Source organism: Gamsiella multidivaricata, assembly GCF_025024155.1.
Source record: "Gamsiella multidivaricata strain RSA 2152 chromosome Unknown BC939scaffold_9, whole genome shotgun sequence".
Taxonomy (NCBI): domain Eukaryota; kingdom Fungi; phylum Mortierellomycota; class Mortierellomycetes; order Mortierellales; family Mortierellaceae; genus Gamsiella; species Gamsiella multidivaricata.
Genome location: NW_026251717.1, coordinates 417,621 through 442,739, shown reverse-complemented (window position 1 = coordinate 442,739; position 25,119 = coordinate 417,621). Strand labels below are relative to the sequence as shown.

The window sequence follows — 25,119 nt, the reverse complement described above, 5'->3', positions numbered from 1 at the left end:
CGTGAGAACGACATCCTAGTCTCGCCTACAATCCAGTTCGACAGCACAGGGCCAACATTACTTCAATGTTACTTGTGATTGGTCAGGACGGCAGACAGGGACGTTGAATGGCAGCCGGACAGTCTCGATAAGTCTAATGTTGACAACATGCTCACAAACGAGCAGCCTGAATACAAGGCTGCGAAACGTGATCGCGACTGGAAGCCAAGCTCTGGCGGAAGCTTAAGGCAAGGAATGAAGTGCATTTTTACGCGAAGTAGAAACAAATAGGTTGATGCATTCCGGTTGGATTTTTTTTTTTTCATCATAGATGATTAACCATCCCATACTATATGGTAATACAGTGCCAGGGAACAGTCAAGGGTCACGGAACGAGAGCTTATCACTATCCCTGCCTTCGAAAACATGGAGCTTATCGCTCAAGGTGAAGAAGGTGCCCGTACGTTCCGGGCGTCATGGCCGAACGAGGATGTTGTGCTCAAAAAAGCCGACAGATGGAATCAGCGAGAGGTTGTTCATGAGTTAGAGCATGAGGCAAGAGTTTACCAGGCTCTGCAGAAACTGCAAGGGTAATGGATACCCAAGTTGAAGATAGCCGGAATAGCAAATGAACTGGAGATGATTCTGGTCACGGAATTTGTAGGACCTAACCTCTGCGAAGAACACTTGGATTCATCTGATCGGAAAAAGATCCGGGCGGCACTGTCAGCAATCCACAGGCTAGGTGTCCTGCATGGTGATATTCGACCGCACAACACTGTGGTGCGGCGCGATGGTGTAAACTCGCAGTTCTTTTTCATCGACTTCGGACGTTCGAAATTTACAAGAGGGAAAAAAATTCTGAAGCACGAGGCGAAAGTGTTGGAATCGCTGCTTGGGCACAATGCCTTGGCCAGAAGGTAAGTAACTATAATTCATGATACAGTCCTCTCTCATTTTCGATACTTTTTTTCGTCGAAAGTGAGATCGCTAAAGATTCCAGCGATTCTATTGGCTGGAGGGGCATTTTCAGTCAATCAGAGTACTCTATATCTAGGCTCGTAGCACTCTGCCCTCCATCATCCCCATCCCCATCCTCATCCTCATCCTCGCCAGCGTTCCCAGCATCACTAGCATCGCCAGTACCAGTGCTCCATAATCCCTCTCACCACGTTCTACCCATGCTTCCTAAGATTGCAGACGCGCTGGACCGACCTAAGTCGAGCGAGGACGCTTCATTGTCGGACGCAGGTCGCGGTAGTTGGACACTTGCTAGCAAAAAGCGGATCATGGACAATTGGGATATCTTTCACAGAGGCTATCAGGACCTGCTTGGCAATCCTGTACCAGAATTATCACCATCAATGAAAGACTTTGAGACGGCTAACAAGCTGCCACCTAAAACGATCACCCGACTCATAAAAATGAGGCCTTTTATCAACAAAATGCCTACCGGCTCTTTGGATACAAGGTGCTACACCAAAGCCCACATCCGCGAGTTTTATCCAGTCGAGACGATTCTTCACCAGGAGATCCAACGTCTCCGTAAAATGAACGTGCCGGTAGATCAATGGCTGTTACAGTTGCTTGCAGGAGAGGTATACGACCTGCTTGTGGAAAGAAATGGACCACTCACGTTTGAAAAGCCTAGATTCTCGTCCGGTTGGGTAGCCAGTTTCAAGGCCACCTGGGGACTGTCGTTTCATAAGCTGATGGGCGAGGCAGGGTCGGTTGATTGGGATGCGATAGCGGGGCAAGTGGAGGGTCTCAAGTCAATTCTTGCGACCTATGATCTGAATGACATCTACAACGCCGACGAGACTGGCCTTTACCTGCAGACCACCTCAAGTTGGACGCTCGATGTCGAGATGAAGGCCGGAGCAGCCATTCCAGCATCGCGCGTCTCCATTCTCTTCTGCACCAATGCCACAGGAAGCGACAAGCGAAAGCCTTTTATTCTCAGTAAGTATCCTGTCAGAAGTTGATATTCGGAACGAGGAGAGACATGGTTTATTTTTATTTTTATTTTTATTTTTTTATGCTGGATGCCATGTTGATCATATTTGGATCCATTTAGGCGAAAACCTTGCTTCTGGCTTCAGGAAAGATGAAACGCTGCAGCGCTTGGTGGATGTCATGCCATGGGATACTGCAAAGCAACCACGCAAGTCCAAGGCAGCTAAAGCAGCGGCAGTCGCCCAGCAACAGCATCATGACGCTAGTGGACAAGATGGCGCACCTGGCAATACACAACACCAGCAACAGGAGGCCACTTCACAGCATACCCAGGCGCAGAAGCGGCAGACTAACAAGCGAGCAGATTACATGACCAAGTATACCTTTACCCACTGGCTGCGCCAGTTCCAGCAGGACATCGTCGCGGAGGACCCTGATCGGCGCGTGGTCCTGCTCATCGACAATGCATCATGCCATGCAGTGGTAGAACGGTGCAGTGTCGATTTTCCGAACATCAAACTGCTGCTTCTGCCGCCGAACTCGACATCAGTAACACAGCCCCTGGACGCAGGAATCATTGCTGTTTTCAAGAGGCGGTATCGTAATCTCATCCTAAAGTTACGTGTCTTCAAATCCTCCCAGCCAGTGCCAGACCCCAATGCGCCTCCTAAAGCGGCCAGCAAGGGAAAAAAAAACACGAGGAGGGCCAAGGCAGTCGACAAGGCCATGAAGTCGAAGAAGGATGGGTCTTTTAGGGTGTCCAACCTCGAAGGATGGCACATGATAGCTGCTGCCTGGAACGAGGTGGAAGGCAAGTCCATCCGGAGCTGCTTCAGACACGTCCCCATTTTCGGCGAGGCCCAAAAACAGCAACTTTCAACGCACACTTGTTTAGAAGAGGAGGTGGTTGCGGCGCTCAAGGAGACCCAGCAAAACATTCTCCATCGGTTCAGGGTGCAGGGTTACCACGACTCAGTGAGTGGCAGAGACCAAGGTCAGAGCGGCTCGTCAACAACGCCAGTCCTAGATATTTTAATGGACGCCGCGGAACAAAACGCCCTCGTCCCAGAAGATGGCTCTTCGTCAGCAATATCAAGAGGTGTTTCAATCATGGGTGCTCTTGAGAGCCATGAGAAGCTGCTGGCTTCAACCGCGAAACTTTTGGATGGCTCGCCTTACATATGCGAAGTCATTGATCAACTACAGGAGGACCCCGATTTCATGTCCTTCTTCTTGTCACTACAGACGGGTTCGGAGCTTTTGGATGGCGACTGGCTAGAGAGCACAAGTGATGGCGAAGGCGCGGAAGACGACGATTTCGTGGTGGTGCCCAATCCATTCTTGGTGGTAACCAACGACAGAGGGTCTCCTCTGAAGCCCAAACATATCAACAAGCCTTTACACAGCCGCGTCTATATGAGCCGAGTCGAGCAATTGGCTTCCTCAGAGTACTCTGACACTGACCAGTCGGGACCACAAACAACTTCGACTGAGGAGGAAGGATCTATCGACGAGCATTGGGAGAGTGAAGAGGAGGAGGTCACAGGGGACAAAGCTGTTGGCGAGAATATCGTCAATCTATTGAGTGCCGCTGCAGTTTTGATGACCTCAAAGAAGCACAGGCGATACAGGAAACAAGTGGAGCTGCTTGCAGATACTCTCATGAGCAAACGCATGGATGACGCCTCAAAGAGCTACCGTACGTCCTTCGCCGAAGACTACAGATCCAAGATGGAGGCATTCAACAAGAAGAAGGCAGCTCTGCGCGTCGAGCAAGCGCGGGTCAACAAACGTTTTCCGCCAGCAAGCAAGACCGTCAAGCCAGCACACACCAGAGTAGTCATGCCACGATGATATTTATTGATATCCCTTTGCATAAAAAAAATACATATATTGAAATCAGTACGCCTAGGAGCGGTGGCGATGAGGATGAGGATGAGGATGAAGATGAGGATGGGGATGATGGAGGGCAGAGTGCTACGAGCCTAGATATAGAGTACTCTGATTGACTGAAAATGCCCCTCCAGCCAATAGAATCGCTGGAATCTTTAGCGATCTCACTTTCGACGAAAAAAAGTATCGAAAATGAGAGAGGACTGTACGTGTCGGGTCAAATTAATTTCTCATTCTACTAACCTTGTTCTCGTACAGGGTTGAGTCCCGAGATAGGAGAAACCCCACCGCTCTGAGCCAAGACGCTACGCTCTACCCCAAGAGATGGAATTTGCTGTCATACTAATGGGGATATTTGCTCAAGACTATTCAGCTGCTGGTCTAACTCAAAGGGGGAACTGTTCGAATGCCGATTTGTTTCCTCTACTCTACAAAGCATCAAAACGATAAATTGCTCGTTCTCATGTTGGAAGCAAGAATGAAATTGCAGTGAAATGCACAGAAATAAAACGACATACAGTCAACTCTTTATAAAGGAACCCCTCTGGGTCCGGTCTGGCTATTTCCTTTACAGAATGGGTGATTTTAAAGTTTCGATATCCGTTGCTGAACTGACAATAGCCTTGTTCTCAATCATTGCATTAAGAGTGTATACATTTGAGTTGCCCGGGCAACTCGGGTCAACTCATTCTGACCCAGAATAATGTCCACTCAAATGAAGGGAGCAATTACAAAAATAAAAACAAAATGTCCACTCAGGCCTAAACGGCCTTTCCCCCCCTACTCGATCTCTGCACTTCTCACTTCTTGCAGCCATGCGAAGTGTTGCAATATCTGCGATTGAGACAGCCCTTTGCAAAGGGATCCAACAAATTTTATTCGGCTGCGATGATCGCGCGCCATTGAACAGCGAGATTGAGAGAGGAGACATGCGCTTTATCCTTCATCGAAGATATGGATCAAACCGTACCAGCACCATGTTCTGCCACTTCAAGGAGGCATGCATCAACAGAGCTACACTTACCCCAGGCGAAGAAGACTAGGCTGATGCTGAGCTTGGTGGTGCCTATGAAAGCGAATAAATGGAGTATGGGGGTGAGTTGGGAGTGGGTTGGGAGCGTAGGAGTGAGAAATGGGATGAATGATCCAGTCTGTCTTTATTTTTGGGTGCAGGCGCAATTTGAGTTGACCCAGACGTCATTTGAATGGACGTTAATGAGTTGACCTGAGCTGCACGGTCAGCTTGCCATCCTTTATGATAATAAGAAAGAAAAAAAATACACCTGCTTGAGGAATACGACCTTTTGAACCGCCTGGTGTGTGGTTGGTTTTCGTGATTGAGGTGTTATCTCTTGATCTCTGGTTTTTTTACATGGGATGGATGGTTTAATGCGGGCAGCTCTGAACCTTTAAGGCTCCAGACACCGTAGTTAACCGGCGTGCTGGTGCCAAATGCAGCACTTTGGGCAACCAAGCAGGCGATGCTGCATCGTTTGATGTGCCCTGCTTGGGAGAATATGCTGATCTGCATTCGCGAGATTATCTTTGTACATCGTCCGTTGTCGACTCTAGCCTGATACTTCCAGTGTTCAAAATCAAAGCCGGTTTCCTTTCTAGCTGGCAAGGACATATCGCTAGTTCGCGTTTGCGCTTTCGTCTGGGCTGAAGCGCTTGCATTACACCATTTCATGTATAAGACGATCTGTGGTATTCAAGTTGGGCTTGCAAGGACCCGTCGAAGTAGGCTGTCGTACCGGCGTTGCCAAATAAATTTGACTCCTTTGCATTGCCTTGGAGATCGCAGCAAAGAGGTCGTGATCCAAATTACTAGCACAGCATGCAGATGGACGCGCCTTCGTTTACTCGTCTGTATGTCATTGCCACCATAAAGTCACTCAAATAGATTGTTTAAAGGATTCATTCTTTATTGCATTGTCTGTTATTCCTACAATTCCTATCGGCGCCATCGGCTCAACTTGCTATCAGTCAACCTTGATTGCAAAGGTTGTGCAGAGTACACCACGGGTAGGTTGCAAGTCATCGTACTCCGAAAAAAAAACCGCACAAGGCCCAAAGAGACCAAGTGGATAAAAAAAAGGGTTCAGAAACATTCTCAGGAACTCTTTTGTTTTTGCGTGAAGAAAAGGCGAAGCTCCTTGGCCCGAAGGCACGACCAGAGGTGATGATAACCTGAGGGGAGTAGGGGAGTGGGGAATTTGGTGCTCCCGGCCCAAATGCACTGCTAGGGTTAATAAACCCTCTGGGGAGCGGGTATAATCCACAGGTTGAAAACCTGGGATGGGTTGCCGAGGGCACGCAATTAGTGAGGGGTAACAGTCCCAGGATCGAAGTCAAAACTCCTGGGACCTCTATGACTATCTACTGCCGAGGGCACGCAAGGGTGAGGGGTTACAGTCCCAGGATCGAAGTCAAAACTCCTGGGACCTCTATATTTTCTATCTAGTGGAGTGGGCTTGCTGACGAGAGTGCATGTGGAGGAGGGTTGCTGACGAGAGTGCGTGTGGAGGAGGGCTGCTGACGAGAGTGAGCACAAGAGGTGGAGGTGGGGTGGAGGAGAGTGGGACTGGGTAAAGGACGAAAGGCGAGGTTGTGTCAGTGAAGTGAAGAGGTATGGGGTGGAGGGTGGAGAGTGGAAGGTGAAGAGCAAAGAAAAATAACTTATATACTTATATCATACGTACCTGGAAAGAAACTTGCCGTAGAGCGCGTGGGGAAGAGTGGGGAAGAGTGTGGAGGAGGTGGAGGAGGTGGGGAAGAAAGAGAAAGAACAAAGTCGAACTTTAAATGTGCCGCGTGGTCGGTGGCTGAGTCGGTAGCAAGGGGTCTACGGAGACCGGAGGGCTCATATGGCCGCTGCGAACTGAGAGGCGGACTATGGGGAACGAGACGGTAGTGAGCGTGTGCCTGGGAGTGAGCGAACAACGCGCACGGCTCATCAGAGAAAAAAGGAATCGTCATTCAGTGCTGTCCACTACGAGCCCGACTTGCATCAACATCGCTTTTGCCAGCGATGAGTGTACTTTTGACAATGAAAGTGCATGGTGGCGAACATGTTGCCGCCAATTTCATGAAGGTTGTTGAAAGTTACTGATGTTCTGTTCGCGTGGTTTCTTAACAACCTTAAAAAAGGAGTGCGCACCAACCACACGCGACTCAGCCCAAGCGAGCACTGCCAATAAAGTTTGCATCAGATTCGGAAAACATAAAACATTGACTGCATCAACGTGCGTTTGTTATGCTGCATGGGTCGTATTTACTGCAGCAAAGAAGAGGCGGCGGACGCAGCGCCACCATTCTATGAAAGGACAAGAACGTTATCTCTAATGCGAAATATACTAATATCACCTCGACCAGTGCATGCAAGCGATTGCGATTCGATAAACCCGATTCCTCGTGGAGAAGACAAGAATAAACGACAAGAACACAGTGAACATGAGATCCACAAAGAAACATCCTCTGCGGAAGAAATTCTTTCTTCTTCATCGCTATTGCTTTTGCCTGCAGCAATAGCAAAGAGACTTTCGTGCTGGTAGGGAGTGAGGAGGAAAAGAAATACTAAAATGGTTGGCGAGCCATTTTTGTGCGATAAAGACGTGCTCAAACGCACTCAGACGAAATAAAGCACTGCTTTAAACAGCTGAAAATCAGTAAACGAATATATTATGAGTGAAAACAAATGAATTGACCGGGCAGCTCAGGTTAACTCATTAACGTCCATTCAAATGACGCCTGGGTCAACTCAAATTGCGCCTGCACCCAAAAATAAAGACAGACTGGATCATTCATCCCATTTCTCACTCCTACGCTCCCAACCCACTCCCAACTCACCCCCATACTCCATTTATTCGCTTTCATAGGCACCACCAAGCTCAGCATCAGCCTAGTCTTCTTCGCCTGGGGTAAGTGTAGCTCTGTTGATGCATGCCTCCTTGAAGTGGCAGAACATGGTGCTGGTACGGTTTGATCCATATCTTCGATGAAGGATAAAGCGCATGTCTCCTCTCTCAATCTCGCTGTTCAATGGCGCGCGATCATCGCAGCCGAATAAAATTTGTTGGATCCCTTTGCAAAGGGCTGTCTCAATCGCAGATATTGCAACATTTCGCATGGCTGCAAGAGGTGAGAAGTGCAGAGATCGAGTAGGGGAGGAAAGGCCGTTTAGGCCTGAGTGGACATTTTGTTTTTATTTTTGTAATTGCTCCCTTCATTTGAGTGGACATTATTCTGGGTCAGAATGAGTTGACCCGAGTTGCCCGGGCAACTCAAATGTATGCACCCTGACATTAATAGATACTGTACGTACATCCATTTGTACAGGGCAATCCTAGCAACCGCAAATTATCATGACTTCCAAAGGATCCCCACATATCACGATGACTGACGAGCAGCGCATCGCTTTTTGTCGTAAAAAGAAAGAGGATCCGAGCATGAGCTTAGTTCATGGCTCGAGAAGAAACACAGTATCACTCAAGCAACGAAGGCTATGCAGCAAATGACACTCTTCTGGTAGTTCCCAGGATGACGACACGCAGGAGCTCGTTTCAATATGTAATAAATATTGCAAACTTCTCAAGATCTACAGAGGGGACGCTCTAGCTAAACCACTGTACACAGTCCTTGCTTGATATGATCGTATGAATGTCCTGCATCAATTCCACTCATCGTATCATATCAAGGGAGGTGCCTGATCCTTGTACCTGGCTACCCGCCTGCACTGAATGTGGATTTACCACACCACACCGGTCTTTCATTTTCAGCTAAAAGCAGGGAATAAATGGCATAAGCACTCGTCAGCAACATGGCATATAAACACATGTGTTGGCTGGTATCCTTAATCTGCTTCAAACTTGCCCTGATCGCGCTCACGACAAAGCTGTCATGAAATTCAGGCATATCGCGAGCAGAGTTAGTGCTATCGCGGCTATGCGTGCGCCATCAACTGATGCTCTTGTTGGGAATGATGGTATAGCATCGATGGTAGTGCGATCTTTGGGTTTGTATCCGGAAATAGGTACTTTCCAGGAGCAAAATACCGCTCCTTTCGCAGCCAATGGTCGGTTCGAACGCAAACAAAATTGTCATAGCAACGGCTTTGACTATTACAATAATAGTAAAAAGACGAGTCGACGTATATGAATTCTGGGTACAAAGTCAACGTGCCTTCAAGCCTGAAGAGTTACCTGAACACCCTATATTATCAAAAATAAATCTCCACTTCTCCGGAGATGATCAAGAGAGATACAGTTCCTCCAGAGAGAGAAATGCAACAAGAACCCGCCTGGTGTAAATTACAACACGAGTCTTCACTCCTCCTTCTCACGTTTCTCCAGATCATGTCGAAACCATCCCAGTGACTTTATGTCCCAAACCGATCAGGTGTAAGTGCAAGCTGAGCGGCCACTTTCCTCTTGCTTCCGATAACTCTCATTCTTTTAGATTGGGTGTTCAAAGACCAACCCTGAAGAGTCTCAGAAAGCTACCTAGACTCATCCACGCGAAGGGTCGGCATGCCCTGTCAATGAAGCCTTCGAACAGCTCAACTATATCCCTCCCCCCGTAGTACGTTGTAAGTAAGAGGATGATTGATATAACGGCAAGTCGGGGGGTAGAACAAGCTCGGCAACTAGCTCGTCCACGATATCATTCTCCAGCATGTCGTCGAATATGGAACCACCGATATCATCCTCGAAGTCATCATCCGAGTATGACACAGTATCAAAAAAGCGCCTCCAGGAACTCAAACTCCACTTGGCTGTTGGTACGACACTGCTGAGACAGCCCAGGCACACGCCTGAGACCATGAATCGCATCCAATCACGTTACGTGGTCAGAGCATAGAGTTCATGCAGGGTCCACAAGTCAACGGTCAAGGAAATTTGAAGTGTTTAATGACCAGCCCACTGTTTTGCTTCAGAAGGATAAAACGCCCTCAATGCTTCCACGGAAGCTTGGTAATCCGAGGTCTAAAAACTGGGGTTTGAGGTTAATTCCAGGGGACTTTTCTCCTTACTCATGCTGTTTATCACTTCAAGCCTACTATTGCCACGTACTGCTCGACGTAAATCGTATGTTTGTTAGAGCGGCGATCTGAAGCATTTTTATTTATGAAAGAGTAATCCACTTCAGGACATGCGACCGCATTCTACAGAGCAGTGGTCTCTTCGAAAGGAGATTTTTTGGGCACAAGATCGTGCGAGTCCAGAATCTTTTGTAATATGTCCATGGTGTGTTGATTCCGTTTCAACACGTTGGTCATCGCCTCCAGACGGTCCAGCAACTCTTGCTGTCCTGGAACGGCTCCGCTGGTGGTCAAGGACGAGTATCCAGGTCTCGATGACGCATCCTCGTACGAATGATTGCTGTCGAAACTCTGCCTTGGCTCTAAAGGCATGAATAGAAAAGAGAAGCATTTATGATCAAAACTAAGGTCTCATGTTGCCATATCGAGCGTCAACCAAAAATAAAAAGTCATCGTTATCGTACCATCGCTAGATGTGACATTTGGCTCCCGGGCATTGGCTGCAGTTTGCCGTCTATATCGCTGCATCGCCTCCCAGACGAGCGTAAAGTTCCGCCCAATGATAATCGACGGCAGCGTGATCAGCAAGATACCGCACATCATCGCCGGAAATGAGATCAACTTGCCAATGAACGTTGTCGGCACCATGTCCCCGTATCCTGTGGTCGTGATCGTGACCATGACAAACCAGAATGCGGCTGGGATGCTGTCGAACGTGCTCGGGTTGTTGTTGGCATCCACGAAGACCTGTCTAGCCTCATCCCACTCCCCTGTATAATCACAACAAGTAGATGAAATGTGTTACAAAGAAAAAAAGGGGAGCTTGCTCGGTTGTTTGTGCTGTTCACATGACAAATATGACAAAGCCTGTTTTCCTTACCTCGCTCTGCAAAGTAAAGAAGCGTGGAGAAGAGCATCGTCCCTGTGATCAGGAAGAAGAACAAGGCGCTGAGGGCATCCATACTCCGTTTGATGGCCACGATCATGACCTCGATCGTCATAATGATCGTAGAAGAGTACTTGAAAGTGCGGAACACGCGCAACAGACGGAAGAGACGCATGATCGTGAACCGGAAGTACACGGTCTATTAACGGAGAAACATATAAGAATAGCGCAGTTTCTCAGGTCCCATGTTCTTCTCGTTCCCCTAATCCTCCAGTCTTAGTCGTCGATCGGGAATATATGCACCAGATACAGGTTCGCATTTACCGTATCCTGTGCCAAGGCAAACTCGATGTAGTAGGGTATGATGGACAAAAAGTCGATAATAGCCAGCGGTGCTAATGTTGTAGATAGAAACGGCTCTTGTTATGGACTGTACTCTATCAGGGCTCCTGATTGGTCACTGCTAACCGTGCTCCATGGACGTACACAGAAGGAACTTTTTGAGCTGCTTGAGCGAGTCCGAATGACAGATGATACGCGCGATGAACTCAATAGTGAAAAAGATAACCATGGTGGTCTCAAAGAAGAACCTAGGGGAACAAGGGTAGTCATATGATAAAGGATCCGTATGTCAGAAAGTGTTCCAAATGAAGCGCTGTTTGTAAAAAGTTCAATCGATATTAATTTATCCCATACCAAATGGCCGAGTCCGTTGAGCGAAAGGCAGGAATCGTTTCAATTGTAGTGATCACAGCACTCAGCACAATCGCAAAGGATACCCAGACGTTGAGCGCGAACGCAGCATTGCTGGAGGACGGATCCTCTAGTAGTAAGAACAGGCGACGTTTGAACGGACTCTGGACAAGAGTGAGAGTTGGGGGCGGGGGAGAGATCGTTGCACAGTTGATAGTATATCACAAAAATCGCGGTCAGTTCAGAAGCGAGTGCATTCCTGGCTCCAGTTGCTCTATTATCCATCGCCGCCGTAGCCTCCTCCACTTACTCTGATAGCATCAGCCTGCGAGTTGGACCGAGCATTCGAGTCATCCTGATCGCGTAACTCCCGCAGTTCCTGTGGAATGTCAATCATGGGCCACTCCAAATCCATGTCGACCTGATGCATCGATCTCCGTGGCTGTGATTCATGGCCCGGTCTAGCGGAGGGAGGACCGGCTCTGTCCGAGAGCGGCGAGTGTGGATGTGAGGAAGCATGGTTGGTGTTGCTCTGTTGGTGGCTGCTGCTTGGCTCAGACAGTTCTATCTGGTCAACAAGGTCAGTGTCAATATCCTCAGGCTCCTCCTGGAGACGCTTGAACGGTCGCCTGGGCATCGACGTCTGGATGGGTTTGAAGGGAGATGGATGCACGAGATGCCGCCGGCGATGTATGTACGCTCAGATGGCGGCAGGCTTTACTTGTGCGGTTGTAGATGGTTCGTCCTGATTAAGAAAAGTGCTCTATGCGGGATGAGAGATGGTCAATGGGTAGAAATGAGATCTAGTGGAGTTCATGAGAGGACTGGTGATAAGACAGCGAGTGGCCTCTCAATGGGCTGTTTGCGCTATTTATTTTATTTGTTTTTCTTATCAAGGCAGAACAATGAAGCGCTTTTGCAACCGTTTACACCTCCCTCCCTCGAGAACACCTGCAGCTGCTGGAAAAAAGAGAATGCTTGTGCCTCGCCTCTCTCGTTAAGATCCGCCTCAGCTCCCGCTTTATTGTCGCGCGAAGGGCCCTCCATCATCCACACATCGACCAAAACAGCAGCAGGCCTCAATTTTGCCGTGGCCAAATCCCGCATATGGCAATATCGCTCCTTCTGAACGCGATGCAGGGTCGGTGTAACAAACCTTAATCAAATTTAAGGTGTGCCACGCCGAGTTACATCTGCCGCTGAAGAAGGACGCCGACGGATTCTCTACCTGTACATCGTCTGGGCTTCAGCAATCCATCATTCCTAGACTCCACCGCTCAATTTTCCCCCACATTTCATTCAAATGGACTTTGTCGCCTCCCAGGAGATCGTAACCCTTTTGCGGCTGTGCATTCTTGCGTTGGGATAAAAGCGGAAAATGAAGTGCAGAGCAAAGAAAAGATGAAAGGGAGAGCAAACAAAGTAAGGTACAATGGTACTTCATAATGGAGGATTGCGGTTGCAAGGTTTACTAGGCTTTTGACGTACCCAGAATAGAGGCTTAAAGGTCGTTTAAAAATTCATTCATCAGCGTTTTCATCAGGCAGTGCAACTCAGATCTCGCAAGACCATCCGTACTCATGGAACTGTTGCCTGTATGGCAGAGGTATGCCCGTTCAAAAATGGTTTTGAGTGCTCCCGAGCTAGATGGTGTGAGAAGACACTAGAAACTATCTATGCATCTGTTTTTGCAATCAGGTACTGGAAGCAGGTTCTGAATAGCAGGGCCAATCCTTCTCAGAGATGACAATGTATGTTTGGTTTATTAATGTGAAGCGATGCAAAGTGCAGAAGTATCGTACAGAAGAGATGGTGTGTTTTACAAAAGATCGAAATCGTCCAGCTAAAGGTTGCATTACAGAAGAAGAAGAAAACAAAATCCAGAGAGTTAGTGGACAACTTCTCAATAAAGTTCCCATGGCCACCCTGTTTGAATTTTTTTTAAAAAAAGACGCCCATCCTTGACATGCTTAATGTTCCGTGTTCTTACCTTGTCGTTGTACTTCATGATCTTTCTCTTAATCTTCGAAGTATCGACCCAGGTGACAAAGTCTTCCATGTTGCGTGTGACCAAATAAGCCGGATCCGTCACGGTCTCGGGTCCGACTCGGATGTGCCCTTGCTCTACAAAGGTCACCGCTTCCTTCACTGTCTCGGCCATCTTCAGTCGACACATCACAATCGGCAGACGACGCCGACACAACGACGAAACCGTGATCTTATCAATCTGCGAGAACTGCTTGTCTGCCGTGATCAGTCCCATGCTGTAGAGTTTCTCCAGCAGCATCTCCTCCTGTTTGCGGCGAAATGGATCCTGAGGTGGGAGCAATGAGATTTTGTTGGCGAGTGCTTTGACCTGTCCGCACAGCTTGTTGTACCTATTGACGATAACATGAGTCGAAAGAGGGGATATATTTTCTAGTCAGTACATTTTCTTGTAACGCAGCAGCAACAACGATGACGGCACTGGGTACACATCCAGCCTCTTCCTGAATATTCTAGAGAGCACTTTCAGCTGTCTAATATATTTTTCATTCCTGGATTCCTGGATCCTGACTGACGAGACGATAAAGGTCTTGTTCGCTTACTTGACATAGTCCTCTCGCTTCTGAAGATGGTATCTCCGCATAACCTTGATCTCCCTGACATTCTCGGTCGACTTCCACTGAAGGAAATCGACCTTCTTCAACAACTTTTGTTCGTGATGTGCTAATTGACGCATGATGGCGGAAGCGGCGATATACGAGGGGTATGGATGGGTGCAGGCGATGGATGGTTTACCCAGAAAAAAAAAAAAAAAGTGATGCTTGAAGAAATAGTGGCTTAATGTTGACTACTGGCCATAAAATGCAGCTGCAGAATTAATTTTTGCACTTGAAGAGCGATACATTCTTGAGTCTCTTCGTACCTTCCGGGACCAACGCAGGCACTTCGTACGAAACCAAACCGGCGTATATTATAGATAACATCTATTTTGGTACTGCTAGCGTTAGCCAGAGGCCCCAGATAGCCCCAAACTGCTTCTCAAGTGGAGATGTGGCGCGATGGAGTGAAGCGTGCAAGTAAGGAAGGAATGTGCATTTATGGAAATTTGCATTTATGGAATACTTGCTTATAGGGAGCGTAAGCATAATAGAAATATATGAGTTTTTAAACCACTGCACCGCGTGCATCAAAGGTTTCGTGTTGTAATTGGTTAGCAATCAAGACTCTGAATCTTGCAATCCGAGTTCGAGTCTCGGCGAGACCTCTTTTTTTTTTGTAACTTTTCCACCGTTCACCACCGTGCTTCTTCCCTTTTGTTGTCCATCCATCCATCAGATAGAGATAGAAGGCGCGTTCAAAAGTGTATGTGTGTATGTAATATTTTTTTTTTATTCTATTATCTTCTGTTCTTTGTTGTTGTTGTTGTTGTTGTTGCGCTACAGTCCATTACACAATAAAGGCATATACATTATTATAGATCCCCGCGCGTGCGTCCACGGTATCGATTCCACCGTTGATACAGGTGGTCTCCCAATCGACAAAAGAACTCAGTGATTCTGAGAGATTGGACGCCACCTCGGCGCATCCGGGTCCATGGACGGTCCACCAGGCACCGGGCTCGAAATCTGCGTGGTTCTCGATCAAGATATCGACGATCGTATCGTTGTTGACTTGCTTCGGGAACGAGGGCTGCCAGAGGTTTTGGATGGGTTTATTAGCATCGATAAAGATGCGCAGGGATGAAGCCGGAAGGATCGAGCGAGCTGTATTCATATAGCCACCAAAAAGGAAAAAAAAAAAAAAAAGTGAATGAGATTAGTATGGGCGGCAAAGAATAAATAGCTGACCATCTTTAAAGACTGTAGCAGTGAGAAAAAAAGGGAAAAAAAAAAAAAAAAAAAAAAAAACTTACTTCCTTGACTATGGATGACCAGGTTATGGTCGTACCGGAGATATGCGCCTTCATAGGCCATAGTTGCAATATAGGCCGCACGCTGACCTCTCGTCGCCAGACCGTACCTGTAGAAAAAAAAAAAGATCATTGCGTCCGTGTTGTTCAGCAAATTGTATCTGATCAATGTCCTTTGTACTATATATATATATAGTATATAGCCTACAACGCAAGAAAAGACAGAAAAATATGTGCCGCTTACTTACTTTTTAATAGCATCGTTAATGTACGGGAGTGCATCACTGCAACTGATGACCTCGCCTTGGGTCGCGTTTGGACATTGGCCTACAAAGGCCGCCTCCAGTTGGTCCAGCGTGATCTCGACAGGGGCAGGGACAGGGACGGGAGCCGCCTCTGAGATAGAGAGGATCATAAGGGTGAATAGAACTATGATCACTGCAAAGATCTTTCGAAAAGACATCGTCGGCGGTGTGGTAGATATTAAAACGACTTGAAGAAAAAAAAGGAAAATGAAGTGGATGCAGATGCAATTTTTTTAGGAGCAAAGGGAGGCAAGCAGTTGAGAGAAAGGATGATGGGTATACCGAAGCGATTGAGACGACGCATCTAGGGGGGGGGATAGCGAGGGTTTTTATACAAGATCCAGGGTCCACCAGGCTGTGCTTTTACTCTTAAACAGCGTTCGCTTCGCGAGAGTTCTATTTCCTATTTCTGATCTGAACCGTGGAAGAGATCAGAGGAGGGGCGAAGGGGCTGAAAAAAAGAAACGCTTCCGGCGAATCTGAGGGTGTGTTGTCGCTATCCTTGGGGGATAATCATTGGTACAGTAGGGTCCAATACAGGGCAGGCGCATCCATCCAGAGGGGAGTGTGTTCAGATGATTGTGTCCCAAAAGAACTGAATGTGGCACTGTCAAAATGAGTACCACAACGTAATGTAGCATAGTATGCAGGTGCATAGGGGATGAATGTGCACAACACAACATGCCATGGTATATCGGGGGGAATTTTGCACAAGACATCCACACCCTGTCAGGCATAATTCTGCGCTTGCTGACACAGACCAGAAAAAAGAAAATTGGGAGCCCTTCACGCTTCCCTCCCTACCCCCAACCGAACATCGCAACAACCTCAAACATCGATTCAACACATCAACCAACCAACCAATTAACTAACTAGTTAACCAACCAACGAACCAGCCAACCAAGCAATCAACATGCTCGGAAAACTAGTCCATTACGCCGCAGATGCCATCCTCATCTCCGCCGTCCTCGCCGGAATCAAACGCAGCACTGTAAGTTTGTCCAGGAGGGGCACAAACCAAAGCCAAGTGACTCTCTCTCCTTTGTAACCTATTGAGTGGCACTGCAACTACTATGTATGAACCCCCTCCCCCCCTCTCCAGGGGTGTTGGCGGTGATGGTGAAAGAGACTTGTACACTAACACGGGAACCCTACTCTTTTACTCTTTTGCTTCGGCTCGCCTAGGGCTTAACGTAAGAACATTGGAAAGACTCAATGGATAAGGAGTACAGGAAAAGCCAAGGCAATGGAACACTCCCCCTGTCCGTAGACCACTGTGCTCACTCAGGACCTTTTTTTATACATTTTGTTCACTCTTCAATAACCTAATAGTGTGGCCAGCAATAAAATCGAAAGCAAGGACGTTCGCTCAGCTGTGGACAAATACCTCAGCATTGGCGAATGGATCATGGACCAAGGCATCGTCTTCCTGTCATCATCAAAGTACTTTGAGCGCAAGCGGTAGAAGCCCAGTCAGCCGAGACTAATGGAAACAAAAAGGAGTAGATGACATGTCGTTGGAAGGTTTTTTTTTCTTTTTCTTTCTTGGATGAAGCATCAATAGTCAAATAAACGAAGACAGACACAGCCTCTGCTTTTCAAAAAAAGAAGGACTGAACATGGCAATCAGTGATACAATGCTTTCTTGAATGATGCTTTTTTTTTTATAATTTTTTATTGCAATTGTTCCTTTTTGTGTGATATGCGAGTATGAGTGTGTCTATGGTGTGCAATGCATTTTTTTTTTGGGTTTCCCATTTGCTTGTCGTTCTTCAAGAAAACGAGACACGGGGGGAAGGAAAAAACAACAAAGATAATATACACAATCGTACTGCGGTGATGAGGGAAAAAAGAAAAAAAAGAAAACGCTATAAATACAGAATCGAGAGTTGGAAAGAACAAGGGAGGGTCCTTCCTTTCAAATGCTGTGCGGGTTGAAACATCGATCATGACCCCATGAAGGCTTCAAGTAAGAAAGAAAAGTGAAAAGTGGGGTATACAATGTAATGCCTGCCAGCATCCGCATTCATAACGTGAAATCTATGGAAAAAGAAAAAAATGAGAGTAGAGAGAAGATAAAAAAAAATAAAGACTGCGCCTGTCTTGGATGGCGTTTAGAACCAGCTGTTGCCGCCGCTGTTGCCGCCTGCATATCCACCACCATATCCGCCTCCTCCGTATCCACCACCATATCCACCTCCGCCACCACCGCTGTTGCCGCCACCGGCGTGGCTACCACCACCGCCGCCGCCCCAGTGGTCGCTGGAGGATCCACCGCCGGCGTACTTGCGATAATCACGGCCAGCATTGCTGGCGCCGCGGCCACGACCACGCCCACGACCGCCACCACCACCGCCGCCGCCATAGGAAGACTCTCTGCCCAGAGTCTCGAGCCAGCCGGGAATCTCCTGATTGGCCTCCTTCAGAAGATCAAGCAAGTCGCGGACAACGCCCTTGTTGCCACGGTTCAAGAAGGCAGTGGCAATACCGGTGTTACCAGCACGACCAGTACGACCGATTCTGTGGACATAGTCGTCAATGTCTGTGGGCAAGTCGTAAGAGATGACGTGGGTCACGTTGGGAATGTCCAAACCACGGGCTGCGACAGCCGTGGCGACCATGACGGGACAGCGTCCAGAACGGAACATGTCGAGGGCGCGCTCACGCTCGCGCTGGGTACGATCACCGTGGATCGAGGTCGCAGGGAAGTTCTGGGAGAGCAAAAAGTCCGAAAGCGTGTCTGCCATCCTCTTGGTCTCGACAAAGATCAGGGTCAAACCCAGATCACCCTTGGGCTGGGCATGAAGGATGTCGAGCAGAACCGAACGCTTGTCCTCATCCTCGACGTACTCGATCTTCTGCGTGATGTTCTCTGAAGTGGAACCGACACGACCGACCGACAAGAAAATATAGTCGCGCAAGAAATCCCTGGCAAGATGCTGAATGTCGCGGGGGAAGGTGGCCGAGAACATGAGGGTGTGACGCTCGGAGACTCCGGGCATATCCTCCTTCTCGACCAAACGTCTGATCTGGGGCTCGAAACCCATGTCCAACATACGATCGGCCTCGTCCAGGACAAGGTAACGAATGTTGGCCAACGAAACACGGCCGCGCTCAATCAAATCGACAAGACGACCAGGGGTGGCGGTCAACATGTCGCATCCGCGGTCGATAGTACGGAGCTGCTGTCCAATATCGGCACCTCCGTAAACGACGCAGGAGCGAACCCAGGAGCGGTACGAGAACTTGCGGGACTCTTCCCAGATCTGGGAAGCCAACTCACGGGTGGGAGCGAGAATGAGACAGGTGGGGTAGGCCTTGCGGGTGCGACCTGCGCCGGCGTTCTCGGGAGGAGGAACTGGTCCGGCCTTGAAGAGCTCGGAGAGGATGGGGAAGAGGAAACCACCAGTCTTGCCGGAACCGGTCTGAGCACAGGCCATCAAATCGCGATTGGCACTAACAATGGGGATCGAGTACTTCTGGACGGGGGTGGGTTGGGTGTACTTGGACAGCTCAATGTTCTCGAGCAGGAGAGGGTCCAGAGGGGGGCTTGTGAAGACGAGGACAGGCTCGGGGACGTCATTGCCGGAGGCCTCAACTGGAATATCGTCGTACTTTTCAAAGTTGATTCCAGTGCTCTGGCGCTCCTTGTCCTCAGTTCCGTACAGCTCACGCTCGAGACGGGGGTTGCGCTGAGCAGGAACTTGGACACCGTTCTTGAAGGTGCCGACGTCGCGGTCCAGGCGAGGATAGCCCGAAGAGGGAGTCTCGCTGCGACGACCATAACCACCAGAGGAGGCACGGTCGTTCCAACCAGAGGACTGCTGGTTCTGCTGATGGGGAGACTCGTTCCATCCTCGGTTGTAGCCGCTCTCGGAGGCTCCGCCCCATCCTCCTGTGGAACGAGGGGCGGCGTTTTGGGTGCGGGGAGGAGTGTCCCAGCTATTGAGGGGAGGACAAGGTAGGACAATGGTTAGGTTTGCTGTTCGATCGAACAATACGATTGCAAGGACATGAAAAGCAAGGGGGAGAGGAAAAAGGATACGAAAGCAGATCACACAGTATCTTATCGCATGAGGGGGTCAATTAGTTGTCAAGGAACATACCTATCGCTACGAGGGGCAGCGGCGTTCCTCAGGTGAGGAGGGACATAGGCGGGTCTTGATCCCGATGGTCGAGAGTTGCTACGTTCATTAACGCCCATACCAGCTAATATCATAGAGCAAAAAGAAGTTGCATACTTTGATCAGTCATCAGGGTTGTAGATGTCAAGCATGAGCCAGTACTTTTGTCTGCAGGTCATCAGCTAGCGCTGGCGAAGAGAATACTGGTGCTGCTGTTGCTGGTGGGTGAAGGGGGATGTGTTCTTACCAAATTGCTGATTAAGGCCGTTCAGGTTGTCATTATTGCTCATTGGATGAATAAAATAAAAAGAGGTGTGATGAGAAGGGTGATGATTCGAAAAGTGCAGCTGGAGGCCTTTTTATTGACCAGAAAAAAGTAAACATCCACTGCGGCTCACGTACACAAAATTGTACGTGAACGAATTGGGAAGGAAGGGGAAAGAAAAAAAAAAAAAAAAAGCCCAAATGCGGAAAGAAGGACACCGGATTTGTCATGGATGCCTGTGTGGAGCTGATAGCGGTATATTACCGTCTTGAGGGGCGGTGTTCACCAACGTTCGATGATGTCTGCAAGGATTCTGCGGCCGATATCATAGATGACATCAAGGGTACTTACAAAGGGGTTCCCAGGGGTTTCTGTTTAGGGTTTTTTGATGCGCTGGGTTTTTGGTGACGAAGTTCAAGTAGAACAAACTCAATATATAGTCTATGTCACTTGTAGTGTTAGTCTATGAGGATGATGTCCTGTCTGCTACATTGGAACGCGTCGTGTTACATGTCTGGGGTCGCGACCATCCCGTAGAGACCATGAACAACATACCGCGATCATGCTGTGTATTTGAGCATGGCATAAGCGGGACGTGCCACTAATGGGTTGTTCTTCAGGGTTATCATGGATAGTCTATCATGGACATGGTGGTGGGTTTCACAAAATGGACGAATGGATAGATGGGTGGATGGATGTGGATATGTAATGGGTGTGGGTGAGTGAGGTGGCCTTGGCTTTTTTTCGATCGGAGGCAGAAGCATATGCCATGCACGGGAAAAAAGAAGGAAAGAAATGGTCTCCAACCGACTCACATGTGTTGCGCCAGTTCCATGGACTGTTGGGATAGAGGGGAAGGTAGACTAGTCTAGCATCGCATTGCACCCAACAGGCTATATACACTTACACACAAAAAGATGAGATGAATAAAAGAATATATATAATTAGCAAAGAGAGCACTCGCACACACATGTGTGTGTCTGTAACACCCATTTCGATTCATATCACCGCAAGCATTGGAAGGAGCGGATGAGAATGAGCACTGAGCCGCGGGGTTTGATATGGAGACGGATGTGGGAGTGTACCCAAAGGATCACCGTCGCCATCCTCGCCCAACCATGCAAGGCCATGGCATGGACGAGTCATTCAGATTATTCCTGCGTGCATTTAAATATAAAATATACATGTACATCCAACCTGGAACTGGCCAGCGTTGGTCCACTGCAGCATGCGACAGAAAGAAAGAGAAAAAGAAAAAGAAAAAGAGAGGGAGAGTGGAGTGCACGCTCCTTTCTTTCCTTTCCTCTCCTTCCCATTCCTCCACACCCCAATTGACACATCCATCCATATACCTCATATACCCTGCGAGATACAGCCCAGCCCACCGCTCTCCTCCCTTCTTTCTCATACTCCACACCCTCGCCCATTCCTCATCGCTACGATTCCAATGACAACCGCCCCCTCCGTCTGAACCAGCCAGCACCGCCGACTAGTTACTAGCACCACTACACCCTCACACCTCCGCGCCTTTGCTCTTTTAACGATACCCAGCATACACACCCTCTCTATTTATGTTGACTGAAAAGACAATGTTGACCACCTCCGCGCGTCCGTCAGCACTCAGTCGAACCCAGTCCTTTGAGGTACCGTACATACCGCATGCAACCAACCAACCCCTTCCCGAGGGCATCCGCATGGGTCCTCTATTTCTTTTCTTATTTGTTGGGTTAAACCCGCAGATGCATATCCCATCCGATGCATCGCCCTTGTCTCGTGGGATTCATTCACCTCTTCTTCTTCTTTCCAAACTGCCTGCCAACGGTTGCTGAGTTTTTTTTTTTTTTTTTTTAGTTTTTTCTTTTTGGGTTTCCCTTGACACTTGCAGGTCTTTTTTTATATCCTTTGTTCTGCATATCAATTCCAAGAGAGAGAGAAGAGAGAACGAGGGACAGAGTAAAGACAGCCCTAAGAAGACGACAACGCGACCCTTCTCGCTTGTTCATTTCCTTGGATCATTGTCCCCCTAAACTCTCTTGCAACAAATAAAAAAAAGAGTCGTGGCAGCGTAACGCAGCGTGCACAAGGTGACTATGAACAGACACGAGAGTGAAAGATGAAAGGGGCAACCGACACCGACCGCTTGCACCCCCCCCTCCTCCTCCTCTCCCTTAAGTACTATAGTACTCTCCACCCCCCCTTCCCCTGTCCACAAGAGTCCGAGCGCAATCTATCATTCCCATGGACCCTACCGGACGATGGGGGGGGGCGATAAGCTACAAAAGAAGTCTGGCCCTTGGTCACTAACAACATGCCATTTGTCTCTCTCTCTCATCATACAACTGTAACAGAACCCACCGTGTCCTCCCTACAACCTCTCCCAGGAAGACGTCTTGGGTAAGCACACATGAAACTTTTTTGGCTGCAAAAACCAGCTATCCCATGCAAGTCCGTTTTTTTTTTTTTTTTTTTTTTTTGGTCTTCCGTGTGCTCACTTCCCCTCCCCCGTCCTCTTTTTATTTTTACATTGATTCATCAAAAAATCGACAACCGACTCGATTTTTCCACACGGCAGCGCAAGCACCGATCGCGGAAGAAGACGATATCTGGTCCGAACTGGAGCGGATTCAGGACCCAGGGCTCCTCAAGGAGAAGTTTTACGCAGAACACCAGGTGATGATGGAGCAGCTGAACCTCGCAGGAAGGTTCGGACTCGAATTGCAACAGAGTCTGGAGCACGCCCAGCGCGCCGAACGACAGTCTTATGCTCAGGTAATAAAACAAAAAAAAAGACTGGAGGAAAAAAAAAAAAAAAAAAAAAAAAAAAAAAAGGATTTGACCGTGCGCGCTTTTTGATTCTTTGGAACTCATCTTTTTTTTCTCTCTCTCTCTCTTAAAAAAAAATAGATCCAAGCCCTGCAAGACGAAAACCTGATCCTCCAATCAAGAGTCCATCATTCACAAGAACTCTCTGCTCATCTGACAGGCTCTGAAGATGAGGTCCACAATCTGACGAACGAGAACGAGTCCCTACAGAAGGAGCTGGATGTCTGTCGTCGTGAGCTAAAGACGTTTCGGAAGGAACTCGACAGTCTGGTGGAGCAGATGGCCGATATGGGGACCGAGGTGATGGACGCAAAGAACAAGGTCACGGTGTACTCCCGACGGCTGACAGAAGTCGAGCAGGAGCTGAATTCAACCCAGGAATTGAACGTGAATCTGCAGGAGCAGCTCAGGACAGCCATGGAGAAACAAAAACAGACACAGTCAACGACCGCTCAGGTCGTGAAGAACATGCAGTCGGAGCTGGGTCGGGTCGTGTCCGATAGTGGGGTCATCCGGTCGACGCTCGAGGAACTCGAGGGCCGACAGGAGAAGTGTGAGGGCAAGGTTGTGGAGATGATCTCGAACACGAAGGAGTATGCACAGCTCTTGGAGGAGGCACAGACCACGATCCAAACCATGCGTATTGAGTCTGATATGGAGGGTAGAGGATGGGGAGGTCATTCGCCCATGGACTCGAACTGGGACAATCAGCTCAAACGAAGCACCGGACAGCTGTCGACGCTAGCCATGGAAGACCCAGAGCTCAACAATGCAGATTTCCCAGTGCAGGACGAATTGGATCCTAATGCTTGGGGTGATGATGAGAGCAACCAAGGAGGAGGAATGGGCATGTCGCTGGGCGCCGAGCTCGGGCTTTCTGTCGTTGTTCAGAAGGAGGAGTGGGAGCCGGAAATGCAGCCAAAGGAGAGCGCGATCTCTTCCCCGCCGTCGACACCAGCATCATACCAGCCCTCAGAGTCATCGAAGCAATTGACACCGGCACCATCGCCCCAGGCGCCTGTGGCTGTTCATAATAAGGAGACACAGACCGCAGCACCAGCACCAGTCCCAGTACTACAGCAGCAACAGTCAACGCCGCCCTTGCCGAAAGATGCGCGCAAGTATTCGACACATTCGCTTTCGTCAGAGCTGCAGCAGCGGTTGGAGGAGCACAATATCTTGCAGACGGCGTATTCGGCCTCACCAACGGCAGCGACGCGTCCACCCTGGAACCCGAGTGTGGCGCTGGAGCCGGTACTGACGATGAAGAACCGATCACGGAGCACGAGTCGGGGAGCTTCAAGGAATAGCTCGCGGTCAGTGAGTCAGGCAAGTCTGCACCACCTTGGATCGTCGCCTGTGAATGCAGGATCATCTTTCAGGAACCACAGAGCGCCACCCTTGCCGTCGTCGTCCCAGGCTTCGTCTTCGACGGATGGGGATCGACGTGGCGGTAGTGATGGGCAGAGCAGACCGAGGAGTCGTACGACGGCTGCGACGGTCGAGAGAAGACCGGGTGCGGGTTCTGCACCGACGCCGGGTCTGAAGTATTTGTTGTCGGATAATTCAAGCGCTTCGGATTTGTCAGCGTCCTCGGGTGTGGTGACGAAGACCAAGACGGCGGGTGCTTCGGCGGTGAACAAATCTGCGGCCAAGAGTGCACGATCCGCTACAGCAACAACGACGACGACGACGACGACGACGACGACGACGACGACAGAGAAGGCAAAGTCGAGGTCGGGGATGTCTACAAGTCATAGCAATGGTAGCCTGCACACAAAGTCCACTGCGACAGCAACAACAGGAACGGCGATAACAGGCACAGCAGCAAGGTCTCCACGTTCACCAGGTCGTGGCACGGTCACGAAGAAGGGCTCCTTCGCATCTTTGTCCAAAAGCTCTACAGGAGCCCTTACGGTGACGACGATGGCAGGAGGTGGAGGAGGAGGAAATGGTGCCAATGGCAGTAACGGTGCCGGGGCTGGTGGACGCACAACCCCGACGCCACGGTCTTCTCATCCGACATCACCTTCGACTTCGCATTCGCCCCGCACAGGGTCCCATGCCTCTGGATCGGTATCGCGGCCTCGGTCGCCTGTAACGATTACTGGAAGTGCACCAGCAGCAGAGACAGCAACAGCAACAGCGACGGCAACAGCAACGGCGTCCAAGAAACTGAACGCGGCGATTGGGATGGACGACGAGTCATGGGGACAGCAGAGTACTTCTGAATCCGTCGGCGGCAGTAGTATTCGTAATC

At 49.0% G+C, this 25,119-nt stretch overlaps 7 protein-coding genes and 1 non-coding gene across 8 annotated transcripts; 4 read left to right on the top strand and 4 right to left on the bottom strand.

Annotated features, from left to right (window-relative positions):
* Positions 1 to 6,291: 6,291 nt before the first annotated feature.
* Positions 6,292 to 6,549, top strand: BC939DRAFT_440733 (uncharacterized protein; the record flags this gene model as incomplete). The annotated part of the gene is made up of 1 exon (XM_051554120.1): positions 6,292 to 6,549. A coding segment is annotated over one exon (159 nt), but the record flags the coding sequence as incomplete, so codon positions are not given.
* A 3,192-nt stretch (positions 6,550 to 9,741) lies between these two features.
* Positions 9,742 to 12,282, bottom strand: BC939DRAFT_440726 (uncharacterized protein). The gene is made up of 8 exons (XM_051554119.1): positions 11,758 to 12,282; positions 11,451 to 11,611; positions 11,241 to 11,344; positions 11,079 to 11,149; positions 10,749 to 10,953; positions 10,333 to 10,638; positions 9,900 to 10,230; positions 9,742 to 9,819 (listed from the first exon to the last, which is right to left on the bottom strand). The coding sequence occupies exons 1-7, from the start codon at positions 12,082 to 12,084 to the stop codon at positions 9,992 to 9,994; spliced, it is 1,413 nt and encodes a 470-aa protein (XP_051415898.1). The 5' UTR covers positions 12,085 to 12,282; the 3' UTR covers positions 9,742 to 9,819; positions 9,900 to 9,991.
* A 907-nt stretch (positions 12,283 to 13,189) lies between these two features.
* Positions 13,190 to 14,225, bottom strand: BC939DRAFT_440721 (30S ribosomal protein S4). The gene is made up of 3 exons (XM_051554118.1): positions 14,036 to 14,225; positions 13,438 to 13,825; positions 13,190 to 13,290 (listed from the first exon to the last, which is right to left on the bottom strand). The coding sequence occupies exons 1-3, from the start codon at positions 14,167 to 14,169 to the stop codon at positions 13,267 to 13,269; spliced, it is 546 nt and encodes a 181-aa protein (XP_051415897.1). The 5' UTR covers positions 14,170 to 14,225; the 3' UTR covers positions 13,190 to 13,266.
* Positions 14,226 to 14,624: 399 nt separating this feature from the next.
* Positions 14,625 to 14,697, top strand: BC939DRAFT_t37. Its single transcript has one exon. It is a non-coding gene; the product is annotated as a tRNA-Gln (tRNA).
* A 131-nt stretch (positions 14,698 to 14,828) lies between these two features.
* On the bottom strand, positions 14,829 to 16,089 carry BC939DRAFT_440718 (uncharacterized protein). The gene is made up of 3 exons (XM_051554117.1): positions 15,591 to 16,089; positions 15,346 to 15,452; positions 14,829 to 15,196 (listed from the first exon to the last, which is right to left on the bottom strand). The coding sequence occupies exons 1-3, from the start codon at positions 15,803 to 15,805 to the stop codon at positions 14,880 to 14,882; spliced, it is 639 nt and encodes a 212-aa protein (XP_051415896.1). The 5' UTR covers positions 15,806 to 16,089; the 3' UTR covers positions 14,829 to 14,879.
* A 273-nt stretch (positions 16,090 to 16,362) lies between these two features.
* Positions 16,363 to 17,254, top strand: BC939DRAFT_440717 (uncharacterized protein). The gene is made up of 3 exons (XM_051554116.1): positions 16,363 to 16,638; positions 16,833 to 16,840; positions 16,980 to 17,254. Exons 1-3 carry the CDS (start codon positions 16,561 to 16,563, stop codon positions 17,110 to 17,112), a joined length of 219 nt encoding a protein of 72 aa, XP_051415895.1. The 5' UTR covers positions 16,363 to 16,560; the 3' UTR covers positions 17,113 to 17,254.
* A 49-nt stretch (positions 17,255 to 17,303) lies between these two features.
* BC939DRAFT_440715 (DEAD-domain-containing protein) lies at positions 17,304 to 20,101 on the bottom strand. Its single transcript, XM_051554115.1, has 3 exons — positions 20,019 to 20,101; positions 19,754 to 19,856; positions 17,304 to 19,589 (listed from the first exon to the last, which is right to left on the bottom strand). Exons 1-3 carry the CDS (start codon positions 20,059 to 20,061, stop codon positions 17,762 to 17,764), a joined length of 1,974 nt encoding a protein of 657 aa, XP_051415894.1. The 5' UTR covers positions 20,062 to 20,101; the 3' UTR covers positions 17,304 to 17,761.
* Positions 20,102 to 21,489: 1,388 nt separating this feature from the next.
* Positions 21,490 to 24,797, top strand: BC939DRAFT_322437 (uncharacterized protein). The gene is made up of 6 exons (XM_051551529.1): positions 21,490 to 21,679; positions 21,888 to 21,917; positions 22,385 to 22,430; positions 22,609 to 22,805; positions 22,941 to 24,113; positions 24,436 to 24,797. Exons 1-6 carry the CDS (start codon positions 21,608 to 21,610, stop codon positions 24,463 to 24,465), a joined length of 1,548 nt encoding a protein of 515 aa, XP_051415893.1. The 5' UTR covers positions 21,490 to 21,607; the 3' UTR covers positions 24,466 to 24,797.
* Positions 24,798 to 25,119: the final 322 nt, after the last annotated feature.

Excerpts from the sequence above, each read along its gene's own strand:
- BC939DRAFT_440726 (XM_051554119.1), bottom strand. The coding sequence starts at position 12,084 with ATGCCCAGGCGACCGTTCAAGCGTCTCCAGGAGGAGCCTGAGGATATT. Across the intron at positions 11,612-11,757 it reads CGCAGGCTGATGCTATCAGA|AGTCCGTTCAAACGTCGCCT; the intron begins GTAAGTGGAGGA and ends ACTCTTGTCCAG. Across the intron at positions 10,954-11,078 it reads TTGCCTTGGCACAGGATACG|ACCGTGTACTTCCGGTTCAC; the intron begins GTAAATGCGAAC and ends CTCCGTTAATAG.
- BC939DRAFT_440721 (XM_051554118.1), bottom strand. The coding sequence starts at position 14,169 with ATGCGTCAATTAGCACATCACGAACAAAAGTTGTTGAAGAAGGTCGAT. Across the intron at positions 13,826-14,035 it reads AAGCGAGAGGACTATGTCAA|GTACAACAAGCTGTGCGGAC; the intron begins GTAAGCGAACAA and ends TATCGTCAATAG. Across the intron at positions 13,291-13,437 it reads TCATGAAGTACAACGACAAG|CTGGACGATTTCGATCTTTT; the intron begins GTAAGAACACGG and ends TGCAACCTTTAG.
- BC939DRAFT_440718 (XM_051554117.1), bottom strand. The coding sequence starts at position 15,805 with ATGTCTTTTCGAAAGATCTTTGCAGTGATCATAGTTCTATTCACCCTT. Across the intron at positions 15,453-15,590 it reads ATTAACGATGCTATTAAAAA|GTACGGTCTGGCGACGAGAG; the intron begins GTAAGTAAGCGG and ends TTTTTTCTACAG. Across the intron at positions 15,197-15,345 it reads GGTCATCCATAGTCAAGGAA|CTCGCTCGATCCTTCCGGCT; the intron begins GTAAGTTTTTTT and ends ATATGAATACAG.
- BC939DRAFT_440717 (XM_051554116.1), top strand. The coding sequence starts at position 16,561 with ATGCTCGGAAAACTAGTCCATTACGCCGCAGATGCCATCCTCATCTCC.
- BC939DRAFT_440715 (XM_051554115.1), bottom strand. The coding sequence starts at position 20,061 with ATGAGCAATAATGACAACCTGAACGGCCTTAATCAGCAATTTG. Across the intron at positions 19,857-20,018 it reads CGGCCTTAATCAGCAATTTG|CTGGTATGGGCGTTAATGAA; the intron begins GTAAGAACACAT and ends CTATGATATTAG. Across the intron at positions 19,590-19,753 it reads GCTGCCCCTCGTAGCGATAG|CTGGGACACTCCTCCCCGCA; the intron begins GTATGTTCCTTG and ends TCCCCTCAATAG.
- BC939DRAFT_322437 (XM_051551529.1), top strand. The coding sequence starts at position 21,608 with ATGTTGACTGAAAAGACAATGTTGACCACCTCCGCGCGTCCGTCAGCA. Across the intron at positions 21,680-21,887 it reads GTCGAACCCAGTCCTTTGAG|TTTTTTCTTTTTGGGTTTCC; the intron begins GTACCGTACATA and ends TTTTTTTTTTAG. Across the intron at positions 22,431-22,608 it reads CTCCCAGGAAGACGTCTTGG|CGCAAGCACCGATCGCGGAA; the intron begins GTAAGCACACAT and ends TCCACACGGCAG.